The 20,776-nt window shown below is 40.8% G+C and overlaps 2 protein-coding genes across 3 annotated transcripts in view; one reads left to right on the top strand and one right to left on the bottom strand.

The window, feature by feature from the left end:
- LOC131307342 (nuclear poly(A) polymerase 4) overlaps nucleotides 1–20,776 on the bottom strand; it is a 93,727-nt gene that overhangs the window by 67,653 nt on the left and 5,298 nt on the right. The gene's annotated exons all lie outside the window — the stretch shown is intronic.
- On the top strand, nucleotides 582–20,625 carry LOC131307341 (calcineurin-binding protein 1). Of its 2 annotated transcripts, none has more exons than XM_058333807.1 (19): nucleotides 582–764; nucleotides 908–982; nucleotides 2,500–2,619; nucleotides 2,707–2,747; nucleotides 2,987–3,198; nucleotides 3,300–5,170; nucleotides 6,804–7,028; nucleotides 7,121–7,681; nucleotides 7,836–8,071; nucleotides 8,202–8,412; nucleotides 8,560–8,715; nucleotides 13,517–13,674; nucleotides 13,772–13,964; nucleotides 14,826–15,220; nucleotides 16,209–16,389; nucleotides 17,199–17,428; nucleotides 17,857–18,520; nucleotides 18,986–19,034; nucleotides 19,734–20,625. In XM_058333807.1, exons 1-19 carry the CDS (start codon nucleotides 762–764, stop codon nucleotides 20,177–20,179), a joined length of 6,027 nt encoding a protein of 2,008 aa, XP_058189790.1. In that variant the 5' UTR covers nucleotides 582–761; the 3' UTR covers nucleotides 20,180–20,625. The 2 variants fall into 2 exon arrangements, with proteins under 2 accessions (XP_058189790.1, XP_058189789.1); XM_058333806.1 differs by having other exon boundaries at nucleotides 18,986–19,064.

Raw genomic sequence — 20,776 nt, 5'->3', positions numbered from 1 at the left:
GACATCCTTGAGCATCAGAAAAAAAAAAAAGACTAATAATCAAGGATGGAGCCAGAGGGACTAGTGGCGGCGGCGGCTACGACAAGAATTTTAGAAAATACAATAACTATATGTAAAAAAAATATCCCTAACTTATATAGACCCACTACCGCTAGATTTTGTTCATTATGTTTTGCTATATACTAGTCATTAATTCTCTAATTTTTTTTTTCAAGAAAAGAAACCCAAAGAAGTATTCCAAAACAAAATTCAATGGACCAAAGTAAAAAAATATAAAGGATGAGATCTAATTAAGGAAAAAAACTCCACAATTTATTTTTTTTTCTTCCCCAAAGTACTCTATAAGATAAAACTAAAAAGAACGAAAAAAAAAACCTAAAACAGCTTAACCTAAAGGTCATTTACTATAGTTTTTATTTTGTGCAAATGAAAAATATCATTTATTATAATTTTTATTATGTTATTTTTTTTTCTTTTAGAGTAGATGACTATTTATATTATAATATATAATATATCTTTATATTTTTTTAATATACATTTCCTGAGTTAAAATTCCGAATCCATCCTGCTAATAATAGGAAGGCCCTAATTTTTGGAAATTTGCGAGAGTGGTGGGCAATTTGTAGAAATACCCAAACCCTCGAAACTCAAAAATACAGAAGCAAAAACCTCTAACCCCGCCCAAAAAACCAGAACTTCCGGGGGAGAAAACTTTAAAGAGCATCCACTCTCTCTCTCTCTCTCTCCGACAGATTGTAACGATGGTACGCACTGTAATTATCTTCGAGCTTCTTCCGTTCGTCCTCAATGGATGGAATTCATATTTTTACGCAATTACTTCACCACGAGACACTGATCCGTAATGGGTTCGATTCCGTACTCTCTCTTTTTTTGTCTTTGATTTCAGTTCTCAATTGCGGCTATCAACGATACAGATGCGAAAGGCCAGTGGGAACCTTTAGCCCCAACTAAAGAAGCCCAGGCATGTCCCTCCCTCACCCCATCTTCTTCTCTCTATGTTCATATGAACACGTTTGTGTATATGTGTATATATATGTAAATATATATATATATATATATATATATATATATATATATATATATATATATATATGTATATAGGTGTATGTTGTCATACATTTCTCGTTTTGCGCTAAGGTGCGAAACCTGTCGATGCGGTAAGGAAAACTGGAAAAGAAAAGAGTATTCGAAACATGTGTTAAATGTTATGTTACCAAGATTTTGAAGTAATGCAACTAAACCATGTTACACAAAAAGGGTTGTCTCCACTGGCCAGGGGTTTTGCTCCCACCGTGGAGGTCTGAGTTCGATTCTTGGGTGTAGGCCAACCAGTTGAGAGGTGAAAGTCCATGTGGGTAGCCTCATGGGCGCATCTAGCTGTTCTCCCTCCTAGCTGCTTCTAACTGCTTTCCGTTGGTGTTGGTTCCATGCGGCCTGCCCTAGTTGTATTAGTCGCATCCCATTTGGGTGTGGGGATACCTCCTATGTTGTCAAAAAAAAAAAAACCAAACAAAACAAAACTAGACCTGTTCATGTAAATTTTCATGTGGCTGGCCGGCCCTAGGTGGACTATTCACAATTGTCCATTAGATCCAGAAATTTAAGAGAATGGGTGATAATTTTTCCGTGAAAAGTTTTTTTTTTTTGGTGTGTGTGTGCGTGTTTGCTATTGATAGTTCAACAAGTCATGAGGCAGTAATGGTGACGTCTTACTTGAAGACAACCTTCTATCAGCTAGTTACCCCTAGTCAGTCCACTATTACATTATATACATTATAAAATGCTGTACTTTTGGCTGCCGGGAAGCCTATGGAACCAGAAAGTTAAAGAGCAGGGTATTTGAAAGAGGGGTTTGATTTATGTTGCCTATAAAAAGGAATAACCAAACCAAACCGAGCCTTATATTCCAATCACTTGGGGTCGGCTGCATTAATTATTTTCCTCTATTGACCTCTGTCAAGAGCCACGCCTATAAAAAGGAATAATACTACTAAATTATCTACTTGTTGAATTGCTTAGATTATACATATTGGTCTAACAGAACCAAAAATTCAAGAAAATAGGTGATAATCTTTCTTTTAAAAGTTCATATGAAGGTATGGGTGATATATTACCTGAATACATCCACTCTAGTTTCCCCAATTCAGCCCACAAAAACATTAAATTATGGTCTATTTTAAATTTGGTTCTGGTAGGAAAAACTGTTGCAGAAAGTAAATTTTCACTGCTAAATAAAAGTGTCAATGGGTATAAACTATAGAATTTAATTCTTTACAATGTTTACTGGTTATAGACAATAGAATTTGTCATGTCCTTTAAATGTGTTATATGCTCTTGCTTTTCTTTTGTTCCTGGCAAACTTCATGATGCTATCTCATACTTTCCATATAGTAATTACATGTCATGCTAAATTTGAAATGATCAATTTCGGATATTTTTTCATATCTTATGTGGTGCTTTTCCATCTGGTCAATGCAGGAATTTCATCTCTCGCAACTGTATCATGAAGGACTTCTTAAATTACAAGCCAAGGAATACGAAAAGTCTCGCGAGCTATTAGAGTTGGTATTGAAAGATCCACTTATCTCCAGTGCTCAGGTAATTTGTTCTCCAAATGATCTCTAGTTGACAAGCAATTATTGAAGCAGTCGGCGGTTTCTTACTGATGCTTATCGTTGTATTTAGGTGGATAGTAGTGCAAGTGACGGTCATCTTTTACAGCTCAGGTTTAAATTTAGCCTCTTAACTATTATTCTCTTTAATTTTTTTCTATTATTGGTTTGTCTAATCTCTCTCTCTCCGCACGTTTAACTGTAGCCTCTACAACTCATTTACATTAATACAGCTATGGGCTTATTTTGTATTTCCCATATGACGTGCCAGTAGCAAGGCAATAAAGTAAGATGTTAGGTATAGGTACATGCCGAGTTTTCATTTATTGGTTGCAACTTTATTTTTTTAACAGATTTTTGGCGTTGAAGAACCTTGCCACTGTTTTTCTTCAACAAGGTCCTGCCCTTCATGAGAATGCTTTATGCTGCTATCTTCAAGCTGTAGAGATTGATGCCAAAGACTCTGTTGTTTGGAATCAACTCGGAACCTTATCATGCTCTATGGGCTTATTGAGTACTTCCCGATGGGCATTTGAGCAGGGGCTCTTTTGCAGCCCAAACAACTGTAAGCATTTTCTTAGCCTTTTGGTTTTAGTTAATCTTGAACAAGCATCTTTATTCGAAGTGCTGGAAGTCAGGTTCTTTCCTTTTGGACAATGCATGCAGGGAATTGCATGGAAAAACTCTTGGAAGTATTAATTGCTATTGGTGATGAGGTTGCTTCTCTTTCTGTTGCCGAATTAATTTTGAAGCATTGGCCTTCACATTCTCGAGCTTTGCATGTCAAAAATACCATTGAAGAGTCGGAACCAATCCCATTTGCTCCAAGAGGTATAGACAAACTGGAACCCAAACATGTTCGTCTTAAGTTCTTGGACAAGAGAAAATTAAGAGACCAAAATCTAGAGGAGGGTATTGCATCTAAAAAGTTGAACCAAAATATAGAATTGCAACTTTCAGAAGCTTCCTGGACATCCCTCGCTGATGCACTGTTGAGAATCTTACATCCGCCGACTGAATGCATTTCAGAACAAGGGTCTGACAAATTACACAAATCTGGTGACATTAGATTAGATATAAAATTGACACACTGTCCAGAAAATTCTATGGGGTGCATGGACAGGAATGGACCTAGTGTCATCTCAATTGGTGAAAGCATGTCCGTCAATGATTGTACCCCTGAGAAAGCAAGTATTTCTAGAGAAAAAGAAACAAATTTCTATGAAGAACAACCTCAAGAGAGACGGAGTAGTCGTCTTGAAAGGCTCAGGAGCCGTAAACCAGGTAAAGAAGAATTGGATTTTGCTAACAGAAAGGATCTGGGTAAAGTTGTATTTCAATTATTAGAACCTTTTATTTTGGGTGGAGAAGGAGATCAAGATAGCAATAATGTTGCGAGTTGTTCAGTACCTTGTCCTGACGCACAAGATACTGAATCTGATGACGTCACAAGATTTGTCAGGGAAGCTTCGAAAAACTATGGTGCTTATCACATGGGTCACTTGCTTTTAGAGGAGGTAGCAAGTAGAGCCATTTCATACCGGGACACCTTTACTAAGTTTTTGGAGTTGGAGAAATTGACAAGGCAATGGGCAAGGGATAGAACACCCGAATGTAGTCTTTTTCTTGCAGAGCTGTATTATGAATTTGGGTCGCATTCTTCCGACAACTCTAGGTCGTCTGACGACCTCATGGCTGAGGCATCTTATCATCTTTGTAAAATCATTGAATCTGTAGCCTTAGATTATCCATTCCACGTAAGTGGTGTCTTTGGGGATGAAACTATCTCTTTGACAGGTATCTCTCAATGCAATCCAGAAACTTCAGTTGGAACCAGTTGTCTGTTGACCGATAAATGTTCCTTCTGGATTCGCTTTTATTGGTTAAGTGGGCGATTGTCAATTCTGGAAGGAAACAAGGCAAAGGCTCAACAAGAATTCTCTATATCCTTGTCACTTTTGACAAATAAAGAACATATGGACAACCCTCTTGGGTCTCTTCACCTGCCACACTCCAAGTATAGTAAAGAGTTAACTGTGGATAGAGTTCTCCATGAAATTAATTTATTAGAGGTTGATTTCTTATTGAAGAAGCCTATCAGTGAGATGATTGAGAAAGAAAGGCATCTTGAGTGTGTAGATTTGCTTGCTCCCCTTCTCTTTTCTACGAAAGACATTCACCTTGGTATATCATGCGTTGCTGATAACAAAGGGGAAGATGTTGCTTCGGTTGAATTAGAGGCATTAGATATCCTAATCAAAGCATGTGAAAAGGCAAAACCAATGGACTCCGAGGTGTTTTTGAATTGTCACAGAAGAAAGCTGCAAATACTCTTGGTTGCTGCTGGCATGGATGAGTGTCTTGCTTCACGTAAATCAATTCACAAGATGTCGGAGTTAAAACCACTTTCTGCTTGTGAAACAGAAGCAAATGAAAGCCCAAGCAAGCATTGGAATCAATTGGTTGCAGAAGAAGTGAGGGCAATCTCTCTCTGTGCCTCCCAAATGAAGAACTTCATCGATTCATCTGGAAAATCTGTGAGTCCAGTTTATATTACAAGAACTTGATATTTATATTACTCGTTGTTCATCTACTTTCTTTTCAAATGTATCCCAAAACACTGACGGACCATTGGACACAAAAAAAGTTCTAATCAAAACCATGGTGATGAGATCATGCTACAGTTGTATTTTTGTAGAAATTTCAATCATATTTGGTTTAGAGGTACTTAGACTTGGGAACTGATTTTTTAATTTTTGTGGGGGTCATCTATAAATTGATTACTTGAACTCAAAATTTGTACTTATTGCAAGATAAAGAGTAAAATCTCAGTATTAGTCTCTAAAACCCAGAAGTTATCAGATGTTTCAATAGGTGATCACGTTAGAGGCCTAGAAACTCCAAATATTCAATGCGCGTCTTCTGTCCCATGGGTCTATGAAGCATGATCTAGCAAGTGGTGCTGATTTCTTGCTCAAGAATTGCTCATGCATTGTTGAGTGCATCCAAGATTATTGTTTAGTGAGTGTTGTCACTCTAGCGAATTTAGGGTCCACAACATCGCTGCATGATGGATAAATTTTATGAGTGCCAAGAACAGTAGGTGAAATATCTTTGCGTATTAGCTTACACGATCATGCTAGTTATTGTTTTTAAAGGTAAAATGTATTTTTGTTTTTATTGGTAAAACATATGAAAACTCTGAATTTCAGACATCTCCATTAATGATGCTTGTTAACTTTGAGCAACTAGCCACTAACTATAACACCTACTGTAAACTGATGATTCTTTTCCCAGCTTGCAAAGCGCATTAGTTGAAGCATCATCACGTAGGAACTTACAGAATCGTGTTAGTTATAATTGTATAAGACAAATGCGTTCCAATCGTTGTAGGCAAAATATATGAAAACTCTGAATTTCGAACATTTCAGTTAATGATGTTGGATTACGTTGGGCAATCAGCACATAACTATAGAACCTAATGTAAACTGATAATTCTTTTCCTAGCTTGCGGTGCTGCTCATCTTATTGAAGTCTTATGTCCCACATCACTTAGACACCCATGTCTGGTATAATTTAGGGGCCCCTCCACCTTCCAATTGGTTTTGTTTTGTGTTTTTTTTTTTATCTGACTTTTTTTGGTTTTGGGTTGAATGTGTCCAAAATATGGAATTGCTGAAACAGCTAATGAAGCTCTCATGTTAAAATAGCTAAGGACTCTCAGGGTGTTTCTACTTGTGTTCCAATCACCTGATCGAGTATTTATGAAGCATGTTGTAGCTAAATGCTTCTTCACCATTTCCCTCCACAACTTCGAACATGTTGCATTTGTACATCACAGTACTTTGAGATATGAAGAAGCTGCTTTTGAAAGGCTGTTCATAAAGGAGTTGAGTAGAGAGAGGAGAACCCTCTACTTGATTGTGTATTAGCGGAGATAAATCACTTCCTCAAAATGGCATGGATATTATATTTTTCCAAAAGTGCATTGAGGGAGGAGGCATTGTGATTGATGGACATCTTCATTGAAACAAAGGGAGTTTGAGATTCATTGTGCATTGAGGCCAGTGAATACTTACTATTCAGTTAATCGTCTATTCTTTTGTTCACTTTTCAAAAGCTCCAAATGCTATTCTTCCATTGCAGCATATGACTATTTTGATTTTGCAGAATGTGTTTGTTGCGAATCTTATGATGCTGAGAACCGCTGGTGATATTCAGTCTTTGCTGCTTGCTCTCATGTGCAACATTGCAAACATTTACTTTTCAAAGAAGTCTTCTGTGTCTGCAGTTTCAGATCAAATTGAACAGAGCCAAAGATGCTGCTTTATTGATGCAGCCATTGCTTTCTGGAAGCTTCAACATCTGAACCCCAATGTCCCTATCAAAACTCAAGTGAGTTGTACCAATTGAATATGAAACATGCTGCGAACTTAATGCGTTGCTTCATTCTTTTAACACTTAGTTTCATGGATGTATTATCTCAGATTGAATTGATCGTGGCGATGCATGACTTGCTCGCTGAGTGTGGGCTTTGTTGCGCAAACGGAGATGGTGAAGTGGAGGAGGGGACATTTCTTAAACGTGCAATAAAGCATTTATTGTCTTTGGATATGAAGCTTAAGTCAAACCTTAACAATTCTTCCGACAAGGGACTGGGAACAATGCAACGTGAAGACCAGCTTCCCCACAATAATCATGACAAGTCATCTGTAGATATATCATCATCAGATGCAGCAAATGTTGCTACAGCTGCGGGGAATTTTGCCATGGATCAGTCTGATATGGATAAAGAAGAAAAAGCAAGCAGTCAATTTAATGAATTGGGTGGTGAACTAATTGAAGATGAGAGGGAGGAACTTGAGTCAGGAATTGATAGTGCCTTGGACCAATGTTTTTTTTGTTTGTACGGACTGAATCTAAGATCAGATTCATCATATGAAGACGATGTAGTGCTACACAAAAATAGTAGTCGTGGTGATTATCAGACAAAGGAACAGTGTGCCGATGTTTTCCAGTATATACTGCCGTATGCAAAGGCTTCATCTGTTAGTGGATTTTCTGTTCCATTATTGCTCATTTTTCCAGTTTCATTGTATTTTCCGTGTCTATTAAACTTAATTATTTGCAGAGGGTATGCATTGGTTATTGGCATATTGCCCTTCAGACCTCCATTTGACTGCAAGTATTTTTGTGTTGCAGCGAACTGGACTGATAAAGCTCCGGAGGGTATTAAGAGCCATACGCAAGCACTTTCCACAACCACCAGATGATGTTTTGGCTGGAAATGCCATTGATAAATTCTTAGATGATTCACATCTGTGTGAGGATAAACTCTCAGAGCAAGCTGGGTCCGATGGGTTTTTTGATTCTATTATGAAGATAATATTTCCCAATGGGGAAAGCATCAAACAATCTAAGGCATCATCACTAGGGAGGTATTCATCTACAGATTGCAATGTTTACGTCTGATTTGAATTACATTTTGCTTCAAATGGATCCTTGAGTACATGGACTTTTAGTACTGAGAACGGACTATCTGTTTTTTCTGGTGTCAACTGATTGCAGTTCTGACCCATATTTGGAGGTTTATTGCAACTTGTATTACCACCTTGCACAGTCTGAGGAAACAAGTGCAACTGATAAATGGGCTGGGTTTGTAATAACCAAGGAAGGGGAAGAATTCATAGAGCACAATGCAAACCTCTTCAAATATGATTTGCTCTACAATCCTTTACGCTTTGAGAGTTGGCAACGACTTGCCAACATTTATGATGAGGTGAAGTTGCTGTTTATTACCTTTCTCATCTTGAATGATGTTGAAAAATGGAAGAGAGAAAACCTTATTCTTTCGTAGTTTCAGAATGCCCCCGGTTTAGATGTCTGATATTCTTCATTCCTCTTTGCCTTGGTTCTATGTATTCAGGAGGTGGATTTACTGCTAAATGATGGTAGTAAGCAGATAAATGTTGCAGGATGGAGAAAGAATGCTACTTTGCCTCAAAGAGTAGAGACAAGTCGTAGGAGAAGTCGGCGCTGTCTATTGATGACTTCAGCTTTGGCAAAGACACCAGTTCAACAGGTTCTACCCAGATTGATGTTGGTTTAGTAGTATATAGTTGACTAGACATGGTTTGTAAATTGAAGAATACAAATGCAACGGCAAACAATTTCAATATACAGGTCCACCAAGGCATGTGATGGTATGCTGTTTGGGTAATTACACATGTCGGTCATCTGATGTTGTGTTTCCAGAAAACCCTAGCACCCTAGCAATTTCTGCGTTAGAATGCATGTTCGGAAATGTGCTACATCTTCGTTCCATCGATGACTAGCAATCCTAAGCTATTCCAAAGCTTTCCCTTAAAGGAAAAAGTTATAAAGTAACTAGGGAAAAAATCAACTAGAGTGAAGGGTTGGTATAAACAGTGCGTGACAAGAAGAATGCACATAACCCTCCTGGAATTTTTCGTACAAGAATAAGCTGAAAGATTATACATTGTGCTATTGCATGTTTCTTGTTTGGATGAAGTACATTTAATATCGCAATATGTGGGGTGGGGTGGTGTTCACTCTAAACTCCTAAACTTCTCTCATTTGATATGGATTGTTTGGCTTAGGATGGACTTGCTAGCTCTCCTCTCTCTTTCCTTGTCACTGCACAAGAAACGCATGGTTAGTGCCTACTGACCGGAAGCAGCCGGCGGGCACTTCGATGACTAAGTTAGTTCCAGTACAGAGAAGGGAAATTGAACTTAGTAGGAGAAGAGAGCATACCCCTTAGAGTTTATCCTGGTAGTATTTATAGGAGAACGTGGCCAAGGTGTAATGTGTACGACCACGCCACCTGGCAAGATCATATTGGTGCTACATGGCCAAACCAAATTAATTGCTCCGTATTGGCGTGCCTCTGATCCCACTGCAGTTTGTGACTGTGACCTGACCATTACAGAGCATAAAGCTGTTGTACGACAAGGACCCACACCACGTGGCTTGACCGTACGGTTGTCGCTTAGCATGCGACCGCCCTGACCATTCAGGAGTTCATGGGCGGAGCGGCCCGGTCGGCCGGACGGATGATGGCTGCCCAGACCGAACGGGTGGAGCGGCCTAGTCGGTCGGACGGATGATGGTTGACCGGACTGAATGACAGACAATGGCTGGCCAGATTGAACAGGCGGAGCTGCCTGGTCGGCCAGACGGATGATGGCTGGTCGGACTGAACGGGCGGAGCGGCCTGGTCGGCCGGACGGACGATGGCTTCCCGGACTGAATGGGCAGAGCAACCTGGTCGGCCGAACGGATGATGGCTGCCCGGACCAAACGAGCGGAGCGGCCTAGTCGGTCGGACGGATGATGGATTCCCGGACCTAGACTTTCCAAAAATTAGAGCCTGCAATCCGGCCCGCTATAATAGCCCCTTAACTCCTGGGTCTAGTCTATTGTGACAAAGCGAGGGGTTGATCAATGTCTTTTGGTTGGTGGCCTGCGTTGTTCCAGTTCTATATTGATAGCCTTAGATCGTGCTGGCGATGCTCGACGCGTCATCCTTTTGGTGGTTGGTATTATTATTAGAGGGCGGGCCGCACGTGTTGGCTCAAAACCCCAATGGCACGTCCTAATGTTGTCTCGTCGGGTGACATGGCTATTTGTGATTGGAGAGAGTTTGAACTATTGCTATGGTCTTTTGATATCGGCGAGCCTGGGCAGTAAAAAAGGTTGAAGAATCTGACTAAACTTCAATGCGCCCAGCCCTAACTTGGCAAGCGTTTTAGAGAATATATCTAAAACAGCTCCAAGAAGAACAAGACCTGTCCCGAAGTGCTTGTATGACTTCTTAGGTTTGCCCAATATATGTACTCAACCCCTACTTTGGGTTAGCTCTTGATGGAACTCTCGGCCTAAGCCAAATTATCTTTATAGATATACGGAAAGTTTGGATGATTGATGCCCTTGCTGGTGTTCATTAGAGATCCTCTTGACTTGAAGAAAGCTGAGTCGAGTGTCAACATATATGGAGGGCTAGGCATACCGAATAGGGGTGATTCAGTGTTAGATGCCCGCAAGAGTGAACACTTATGTTCTCAGGGCCAGGCATACCGAATAGGGGTGATTCGGTGTAAGATGTTGCAAGGGTGAACACTTAAGTTCTCAAGGCTAGGCATACCGAATAGGGGTGATTCGGTGTTAGATGTCACAAGAGTGAACACTTAAGTTCTCAAGGCCAGGCATACCGAATAGGGGTGATTCGGTGTAAGATGCTGCGAGGGTGAACACTTAGGTTCTCAGGGCCAGGCATACCAAATAGGGGTGATTCGGTGTTGGATGCCGCGAGGGGTCAACACTTAAGTTTTCAGGGCCAGGCGTACCAAATAGGGGTGATTCGGTGTAAGATGTTGCGAGGGTGAACACTTAAGTTCTCAAGGCCAGGCATACCGAATAGGGGTGATTTGGTGGAAGATGCCGCGAGGGTGAACACTTAAGTTCTCAGGGCCAGGCATACCTCAAGCTGCTCGAGGCCCTGTTCCGGCTGCACTATCGCCGCCGCTCCTCCTCCTCGTCTTCCTTCGGTTCGTTATCTTTGTTGGTGAGATCGGCATCGGGGGCCGAGGAGGAGGAGTTAGGAGTGGATGAGGGTGGGGATGGCGTAGTTCATTTTCAGGGCTTGGACGGAGTTACCGACGAGGGTGATGTGGCAACAACGGGGTAGGGGAGGGTGGTGTCGGCACACGTGGCGAAGAACATCGTGGAGAGGCAGTCCTTGCATAAACCGTGGCCGCATTGGAGGAGGAGCGGGTAGCGGTCGTCCTCGTAGCGGGTTTGGCAGACAGAGCAGTAAGGGATCTTCAATTTGTTTTTTGAGGAGAGAGATTGGGTTGGGTTTTTGGGAAGGTTTTTAAGAGAGAATTTAATTAGAGAGGGGGAAGGAGAAATGGTAAATCCATGGATGAGAGTTGGTGAGGTGGGGATAGAGGAAGGGGGAATTTGGTGTGAGGATGGTTTAGGAGAGAGAAAGGGAGAGGGGGTTTTAGAGAGAGAAAGAGTGTGATGACAGAGATGAAGCACGAGAAAAGAACCTTTTTTTTCCTAGAGAAAGCTAGCAAAACAAATCTCCCGACACGACGACAACTTTCCGAGGAGAACTTTGGACACAATAAGAGTCGTTTGATGTACATGCTAACATCTGAGCCCTTCGAAGCACGTGAACCTAGTCGTTCGACATTTGAGCATACCTCTTAGAGTTTATCCTAGTAGTATTTAAAGGAGAATACCTGTCTTGGTGGCCAAGGTGTAATGTGTACGACCGCGCCACATGGCCAGACCATATTGGTACTACATGACCAGACCAAATTAATTGCTCCATATCGGCGAGCCTCTGATCCCCCTGCAATTTATGGTTGTGACCTGACTATTACAAAGCATAAAGCTGTCATACGACAAGGGGACCACACCACGTGGCTGGACTGTATGGTTGTCGCTTAGCATGCGATTGCCTTGACCGTTCAAGAGTTGACGGGCGGAGCGGCCCGGTTGGATGATGGCTGCTCGGACCGACGGGCAAAGCGGCTTGGTTGGCCAGCCAGACGGACGATGGTTGGCCGGACCGAATTGGCGGAGCGGCTTGGTTGATCGGACGTTCGGTCCGGAGTGGCCTGGTCGACCGGACAGATGACGGCTGCCCGGACCGAACTGGCAGAGCGGCCTGGTCGGTCGGACGGATGATGGCTGCCCGAACCGAACAGGCGGAGCGGCCTGGTCAGCCAACCGGCACATGGCTGGCCGGCCTGACCGAGCCTTAGTTACACAAAGCGGGGACGGGAGCGGGAGCGGGAGCGGGGGTGGGGTCGGGGGAGCGGGTGATCAAAGAAGTGTGGGAGCGCCATTGGGTGCGGTTAGGAAAAATTATTAAAATTATAAATATATATTGGGATTTTATATTGTTAAATGTCAATATAAAAATATTATTCTACCACATAAAATATTACTATTAAAATTATAAGTTTCTAGTTACATTTCAACATTTTTATTGTAGCACATGATTACACAATAGAGCTCTTGTGCATGTTAAGTAGGCGTAAAAGTTAAAGGCATTAGTATGACTCTAGAAGGTTAATATCAGATGTGCACACCAACAAGAACAAAACAACTTTAAAGGTACCAATTGTAGCTTGAAACGTAAGTCTCTCAACCATTTTTTGGGTGTAAGTTCCCGTATAGGTAAGGAACGAGTTCCCGTCGTCATTGGGACGAGTTTCTTGGAGTTTCCTTCGACGGAACGCGGAAACGCGTTTCCGTCGAAGAGACGTGGGCATAGTTGAAGGTTCCTGCAGCTAAGGACCGAGCGGCCTGGTTGGGCGGACGGATGATAGCTGGCCGAACTGAAGGGGCAGAGCAGCCTGGTCAACTGGACGGATGATGGCTTCCCAGACCGAACAGGCGGAGCGGCCTGGTCGGCCGGATGGATGATGGCTGCCCGGACCGACTGGAGTTTCCAAAAGTTAGAGCCCACAATCCAGCCCACTACACAATATATAGAAGCCTACCCCTGTGGTACCTCAGTAACTCAGTTAAAGACATGGGGCACCCATGTCCCTCCTCATACCAGATAAGTTAGATGCCATGTGACGATTGTTTGGATGGGTAACCATTTGAATGGACATTGAATCCAATGGTTAGGCCATTCTGATAAATTTTTTTGACGCAGAAAATCTCCCAAGTGTGGGTGTATCTTGTGTTGGATTGTGCACTTGCAAGCACCAGTAGCTTCTTGTGGAAATCGTGTTAATCTTGGATGCTAAGATGAAAGTTGGTTTCATCTTGGTTTTTTTTTTTATCCTAAGGTGAAGGTTGTCAGCAGTTAAATACTTTTTGTTTGCTTGCAGGGTGAGATACATGAATTATTGGCATTAGTGTACTATGATGGCCTTCAAAACGTGGTTCCGTTCTATGATCAAAGATCTGTTGTACCCTCAAAGGATGCAGCATGGATGATGTTTTGTCATAACTCCATGAGACATTTTAAGAAGGCTTTTGCCCACAAGTATATCTGCTTCTCCCATTTCCTGTTCTGTTAAGTTTTCGATTTTCATCTATTGAAATGAAGCAACAATATTCAGAGTTACTTTTTTTTCTTGCAGGGAAGATTGGTCTCACGCATTCTATACGGGTAAACTCTGTGAAAAGCTTGGATACTCAAACAAGGAATCCTTTTCGTATTATGATAAAGCTATTGAGTTGAATCCATCAGCTGTAGATGCTGTCTACAGGATGCATGCCTCACGCTTGAAATTACTTTGTACATGCGGTAAACAAAATAGAGAGGCTCTGAAGGTAGTCCTAGTGTGGAACTTTTCTTTGTTTTAATTTTTTTTTTAACTTTTCGCTAAATTGCATTCAGTGTAAATGTGCATTTATTCTTATCTCGTTGTGTTTAAATTGCACTGGCAGAGGAAAGATATCTATTATTTAATATGCTTATCTGCCTAGTCATGCAGGAAGAGATACAAAACTCATAATGACTAAATGCACACTACACTCTGGTGCATAATTGAATTATTATTTCTTCATCGTGACTTTTTTTACCTTTAGGCTCCGTTTCTTTTGATGCAAGTAAAACCTTCACATGAAAATAGTTTACATTCTTTTGTTTTCTGGCCTTTTTTTTTTTGCTTGGAAAAAATATTTTCTGGAAATAATAATCTCTAATGGGACTGCCACATCTGAATTCTTTATATTTTTAGTTTCCTCCAAAATCTCAACTGGGACTCACCTGATATTCTACACTCATGGATTATTCAGTCTCTCTACTTGGTTCTTTCTATCTTGTCATTGTATGCATCATGATTTCTCTTCAAAGTGGATCGACGAGACTGGCTTCTGTAAAGAGCAGTGCAATCCCTGGTTGTGGTACGGAGAGATGAAGAAGTGATGAGACGACGTGATGGATGTTTATAAAACAACTTACTGAAATTCGTTGAGTTAATCATTTTACGGTTTTTGCTGCAGATTGGTTTACAATGAAAACCTTTTCCTCTAGTTACGCACAACCAAACACAGGAAATTAGGAAAATATTTTGCAAAATATATTTTCAGTCCAAACAAATATATCCATTACTGTAGACCATATTTATACACTTGCACAAGAAATATAGGAGAGTTTCCTTGTCTTCATGATTCTTGTGTCTACCTCAGGTTGTTGCAGAATATTCCTCTAGTCAACCAACAAAGGAGAATGTCATGAATATATTTAACAAAATGGGTCCTGAAATCCCAGATTTGCATATGGATGTTGAGGATAAAAGCATTCAAGCTAATCCAGAGGATGCAAAGCTAGTAGATTCACATCTATTGGAAGAGGTGTGGTCTATGCTCTACAGAGATTGCCTTTCTGCACTTGAAACTTGCGTGGAAGGAGATCTCAAACATTTTCATAAGGCGAGATATATGCTTGCCCAAGGGTTTTACAGAAGGGGTGAGAGTGGGGATTTGGAGAGGGCAAAGGATGAACTTTCCTTTTGCTTTAAGTCCTCTCGCTCTTCCTTTACAATTAACATGTGGGAGATTGATAGTTCAGTCAAAAAGGGAAGGTACAACTCTCATATTAACGTTTTCCTTCGAACTATTTTTGTAGCACATTTGTTCCCCACATGATTTTGTTTTATGTTTGGCTCCATGAAATAATTTAAAGGAAACAGTGAAGTCACATGGTTGGGTAATTGAAGTAACAATGGAAGCCACTGTTATGACCTAATTGAGCTATTATTGTTTCGGTTTAAAAAGATCCAACTTATGTTAGTAATTAGCCGTATTACATCGACTCTTCTATCCCCCAGTATAAACATGACCACCAGAAAAGATTACTTTTTTTTTTTTTTGATTGGCCACCAGATAAGATTACTCAAGGAGATGAAATATTTGCGCAACCCTGGTACTCAAACTAGACAGCGTTATCCTCTTTTTGTTTACTATTTTGAAGAAAGAGAGGCTCACAATTCATATTAAAAAGACCTCTTCCACGGATGGGAGATGGAATGCTCTTCTTTTTTTTCCCCCGTAATTTTAATTTATCTGTTCCTTAGTAATAGCAAAAAATCTTGTCATAGTACCAGGAACCACAAAACATATTTAAACGTACAAGACATGTCTTTTCTCATGTACCAGATATTTGGATTCATTGTCCGGCTATCTAATATTTATGGTTTAGGGAGGTTCGACGCTTGAACATACCCCCACATCAGATGCCCATGCGGCATGCCCGAGTCCATGTGTGTTAGACAAGTATATCTCACCCTTCTTGACCGCATCTTTACAAAGATGAATAAGCTGATTTACCATGATTAGGCCTTGTGCAAAATAATTCTTAATGCTTTGAATGAGTACCCAGTAAGGCAGTAACAATTTGTGTTTTGGCTCTAGATGTAACTAATTCTTGAGGTATGCTGGGTTCAAAAAACATTTTCTATCCAGAATAAAGGGGGAAAAACAAAAATAAAAGGGATTACAGAACTTTTAATTGAATTTTTTTTTTGCACTAAATTCAAAAGCCAGTTGACACCTTTCCTCATCCACTTTCAGGCGCAAACCACCAAGTGCTTCTGGTAGCAAAAAGGTCCTTGAAGTGCACTTACCAGAAAGCTCACGCAAATTTATCACTTGCATCCGGAAGTACATTCTGTTCTATTGGAAACTATTGGAGGAGACCGGAGACATCTGTACTCTTGATCGTGCTTACATCTCTCTTCGAGCAGATAAGAGGGTACAGCCGAATTTTTCATGTTAATCATTTGCTTGATTACACATTGTAGGGAGACTGAATGTCAGTGTCAAGTGCTTGATTCCATGTATGTCGTAGAGGTACTGATAGTGGCAACTGTCTAATATGGGGAAATCATGGCTCTTCGCTGTGCTAGGAAGTGGATCTGTAGAAATCTTAGCGTCATTTTTTGTTCCTTCTAGGTTTAGGTCTTTTTCTTCTGCAGTAATTTCCCATGCTTAAGTTACCTTTCTTGTTGAAGAGATCCTTTATTGAGGGGATTTCCTTATTATTTGCTCTTATTTTTTTGGGTGGCCAAATGCTACGACACCTTTGTTGGTGCAACGACAAGTTTAGCTGCTCTGACATTTTTTCCCTTCAACTTATGCTATTTTGCTTCTTCAGGCAGCCTTTTTTGACAACACATGCAATTTTGTTACTGAGTACCCCTTTTGGACCAAAAATTCCCTGCACTTTCTTGAGGCACATGTTCAAGGGCTTTAGCCAAAGAGAGAGAATGAGGGGGTCTTCAGTGTGAGAGGTTTTGTAGGTTTAGAATAGAAGATTAGAGGCACCAAAATAAAATTGGAGAGACAAACTAGAAAGTGGTTCCATGTCGGTATGAGACGAGATGGTAATGAGGGTAAAAATGTCAGAGCAAGTTGCTTGTCCCTTTTTGGTGGAATTTTGGTAGTCCATTGTTTTCCATGAACACAGGAGCTCACAACTTTTTGGAACTTTTTACTTTTTGGCCAAAAGAACTGCCTACACATGATGTTATCACCTGATTTCTAATATAATTATGTATCCAGTTCTCCTTGTGCCTTGAAGATCTTGTTCCAGTAGCTCTCGGGAGGTATGTTAAGGCCCTAATTTCATCCATGCATCAAGCTGGTAATGTTGGCTCTGGAGCTGCAAGCTGCCCTGAGCATCTTTTGGAGAAAATTTTCTCCTTGTTCGTGGAGCAGATGAACTTATGGTCAGATATATGCTACTTGACCGATATCAGCAGCTCAGAATTATCTGAGAGCAGCTTATCTGGGTGAGTGATCATGGAAAACTTATCAAATATACTTTTCTCCGAAACATAAGAAGTCTGAAAAAAATTGAAGTGATCATCGCCATGTTACTTATTATGAACTGAAAATCTTAGACACAACCTATGTATGTCTCTTCCTTTCAGTTCATTGCCTCAATACGCATTTATGTATGAAAGTATTCACTGAAGTTTTTGTGGCTGGATTATCACATATAATTTTGAAGTCTCAAATTCCTAGAAGTTCTGGCACTTAAAAGTTCTAGTGTTCTGAGTTGGCTAATGTGTTGATTCAACGAATCATACCTTGGGCTGTTTCTATCTTTAGGAAATAGGCTGTTTAGATCAGTGTTGATTCCAACACTGATCTACATGAAGGAAATAGGCCCCTGCCCTCGTTGTACAAAGGTTAACATTTTGATTCCTTTTTGCAGATATCTCCACCAATATATTCAACTGTTGGAGAGTAATGTCAGGGTGGAAGTACTTGAAGGAATAAGCGAAAAGATACGGAAGCGTTTGAAGAACTCAAAGTTATCGACTGGTGACTGTGCCAAAGTATATAAGCACATCTCTGTTGCCTGGTATCGGTCACTTGTAATTAGCCTGACCTTGATCACGCCGTTAACTTCTGGCGTCACAAGTGAGATTCAGGTTCCTAATCAATCAGATATGTGTTCAGAGAGTAGCCAACTGCTGTGTGTTGATATACTTACAAAAGAATTGTGGAATTCTTCGCTTGAGGACCCAAACCATTTGAAAGACCTTGAAATAAAATGGGACCCGTTGTTGTCTAAGGTCAAGAATGTCCTAATCAAGAAAGCTTCAGTGCAAGATTTGGACACTGCTGCTACAATCCTTAGATGTTCTTTCAACTTCTGTAGGGACACATCCTGTGGGATGCTTCCGCCAGGTTTCAACCTGTACACGGTGCCATCTCAATTAGAAGCAGCAGGACACTTCTATCCAGGCATTGATGGAGTCCACCTTCTTGACCTAAGCATTCCGCGTAAGCTTCTTTTGTGGGCCTATGCACTTTTGCATGGCCGTTATGCAAACATCTCAGCTGTTACAAAGTATTGTGAAGAACATGCCAAGGTATTTGATCCAATTTTGTTTGTAGAGGTCTTTGGTTGACATGCCAAAATGAGTTGAACTCTAAATGAACCCAAAGGTCATTTACTGGTCTGTTTTTATAGAAACACATAAAAGTTGGAAAAGTTCTGTGCTGGTGCTTCTCTTCTCCAAATGCTCCATATTATCAGTTATTGCTTCAATTTAAGAAAAAGAGGAGTTTTTCTACCATTACCACCTCAGATGCGATCAGCACCAAGAAATGCTTCTCCTTCAATGTTTGCTCTCACGTTTGGCTGCTTCTGTGATTGACATAATTTTGGTTTCGGTGTGTGCGGAAGCAACCAACACAAACTTTGGCCATGGTCCTTTTACATTAGCACATATAGGGACAGTCTTGGATGATCACATAATTTACAGTAGCGCATATAGGGTATTTACGACTTTATAGAACTAATATATCTTTTGGATCATGGTCTTATATTGCAGTCGAAGCTCAAAAAGGGATCTGGAAGCTCATCAGGGCCCTCCAATACAAGTACGCCTGCTGCCGTCACTTCTCATAGAGGTCTACTTTGTCTTACTTCTTTTGGTCTTCATTTTTTCATGTTTCTGATGTTGCTTATTTTCTATTCACTTGCACTGCCCTCAGACGCCAAAACACCTGTAACTTGGGAAAACTGCTGTATTATAAAACTTTAAACCTTTCCAGATTGTAGTTTTTCCTTCCTCCCACTTTCACCACCTATATGTTTATGTGTTTTAAGGCCCTATTTTATCATTTTTCCGAATCAGTTCGCTCCCACTTTTCAAAAACTTGGCTAGTTGAAAGTTCTCGAAGCTCGTTTTCGAATTTTTTTTTTGAAGGGGAACACACTATTGAGAAAGCATTAATGAGCGTTTTTTTTCAAATTCTCAAAAATCATTCAGTCAGAAGTGAATAAGATATGAACACGATGTGTTTATAATGTGTCCGAATCCGAAAACGGTTTCTAAAAATGTTTTGCAAAACTTATTCTGAATAGAACTACAATGATGGCTTAGAACTATCAATATTTCTGGTCCCTTGTTTCAGTACTCTGTCCTGGTTTAATCGAATCCACTGGATTCTTGCTCATGGAATCCACTCTTTCTTTCTTTCTTTTTTGTTTTGTTTCCTTTCTTGGCTATTGGAGTGACGTAGTGTTAATGCATCAACTGTAGCTGCTGATTGTCATTCATAATGCTGATATTGTAGTTGACGAGAAAGATGGAACGAGTAAATGCAGTGAAGCTGATGCTGCTCCACCATCAAGCACTGCTGCTCCACTATCAAGCACCATGGCATCTGCTGCTCCATCATCAACCACCGTGGCATCTGCTGCTCCACCATCAAGCACTGCGACTCCACTATCAACCACTGTGGCATCTGCTGCTCCACCATCAACCACTGTGGCATCTGCTGCTTTGCCCCAAAATGGGAGTGACCAAATTATGGTATCTGCTTCGATGCCTGAAAATGAGAGAGCTCCAAGTGCGTTGTCCCCTTTCCCTGAAGCTGAGAGCACAAGTGGTCCAAACTTACCTTCAAGTGGTGAGAACTATGAGATTTTATCGGCTACTTCGCATCTGCTTCGCTTGAATAACACTGCTGAAGACAGTAGCAATGCGGATGTGCTGGATGGAGCAGATCCTGCGTCATGAACATGTATATATGTACGTGTCTCGCCATATATGTGCCTTGACCCGGTTTCATTGGAGGTATGGCTTTGCAATCGAAGAGCGTGTATATACGAGTGATGTGTCAGGTTTTTTTTTCCTTGCATAATGTATGGGAACATAGGAGACTGTGCTGCTTGTCGTTGTGAAGAGCTGACATGAATGTTCATATCTGATGACCGCTACATACAAGAGGTAGCATGAGTCTTTGTATCGGGTTACTAAACGAGGTTCGTGTTATGTCAATTGGAGAATCCGAGTTTCATAATTTTATGCTTTTTGATGGTATAAACGCATTCCCCTCAAACCATCTTTCTGTTGTTTGTTGTCAAGTATAAGAGAACCTTTAGGCAGGTTGTTTGACAGAAAATATAGTGGTTTTGTGACGTTTGTTTCATTCATTATCCCCTTGCTGGAAAGAGTCTTTAATCTGCATTGTGTCATATTGTATCGATTGTTTCGTAGCCCCCACACATGTATGTGGGTCTCACCACCTCCTGCTTATTACTTCCTACGACACATTTACGTGGGTTTCATGCATTTGAAAGTCCCACAATGGTGTGTAAATTCGAGCAATGACTT

This window comes from Rhododendron vialii, chromosome 11a (assembly GCF_030253575.1).
Source record: "Rhododendron vialii isolate Sample 1 chromosome 11a, ASM3025357v1".
Lineage (NCBI taxonomy): Eukaryota > Viridiplantae > Streptophyta > Magnoliopsida > Ericales > Ericaceae > Rhododendron > Rhododendron vialii.
The sequence above is the reverse complement of the archived record's forward strand: the minus strand, read 5'-3'. Positions and strand labels throughout refer to the sequence as shown.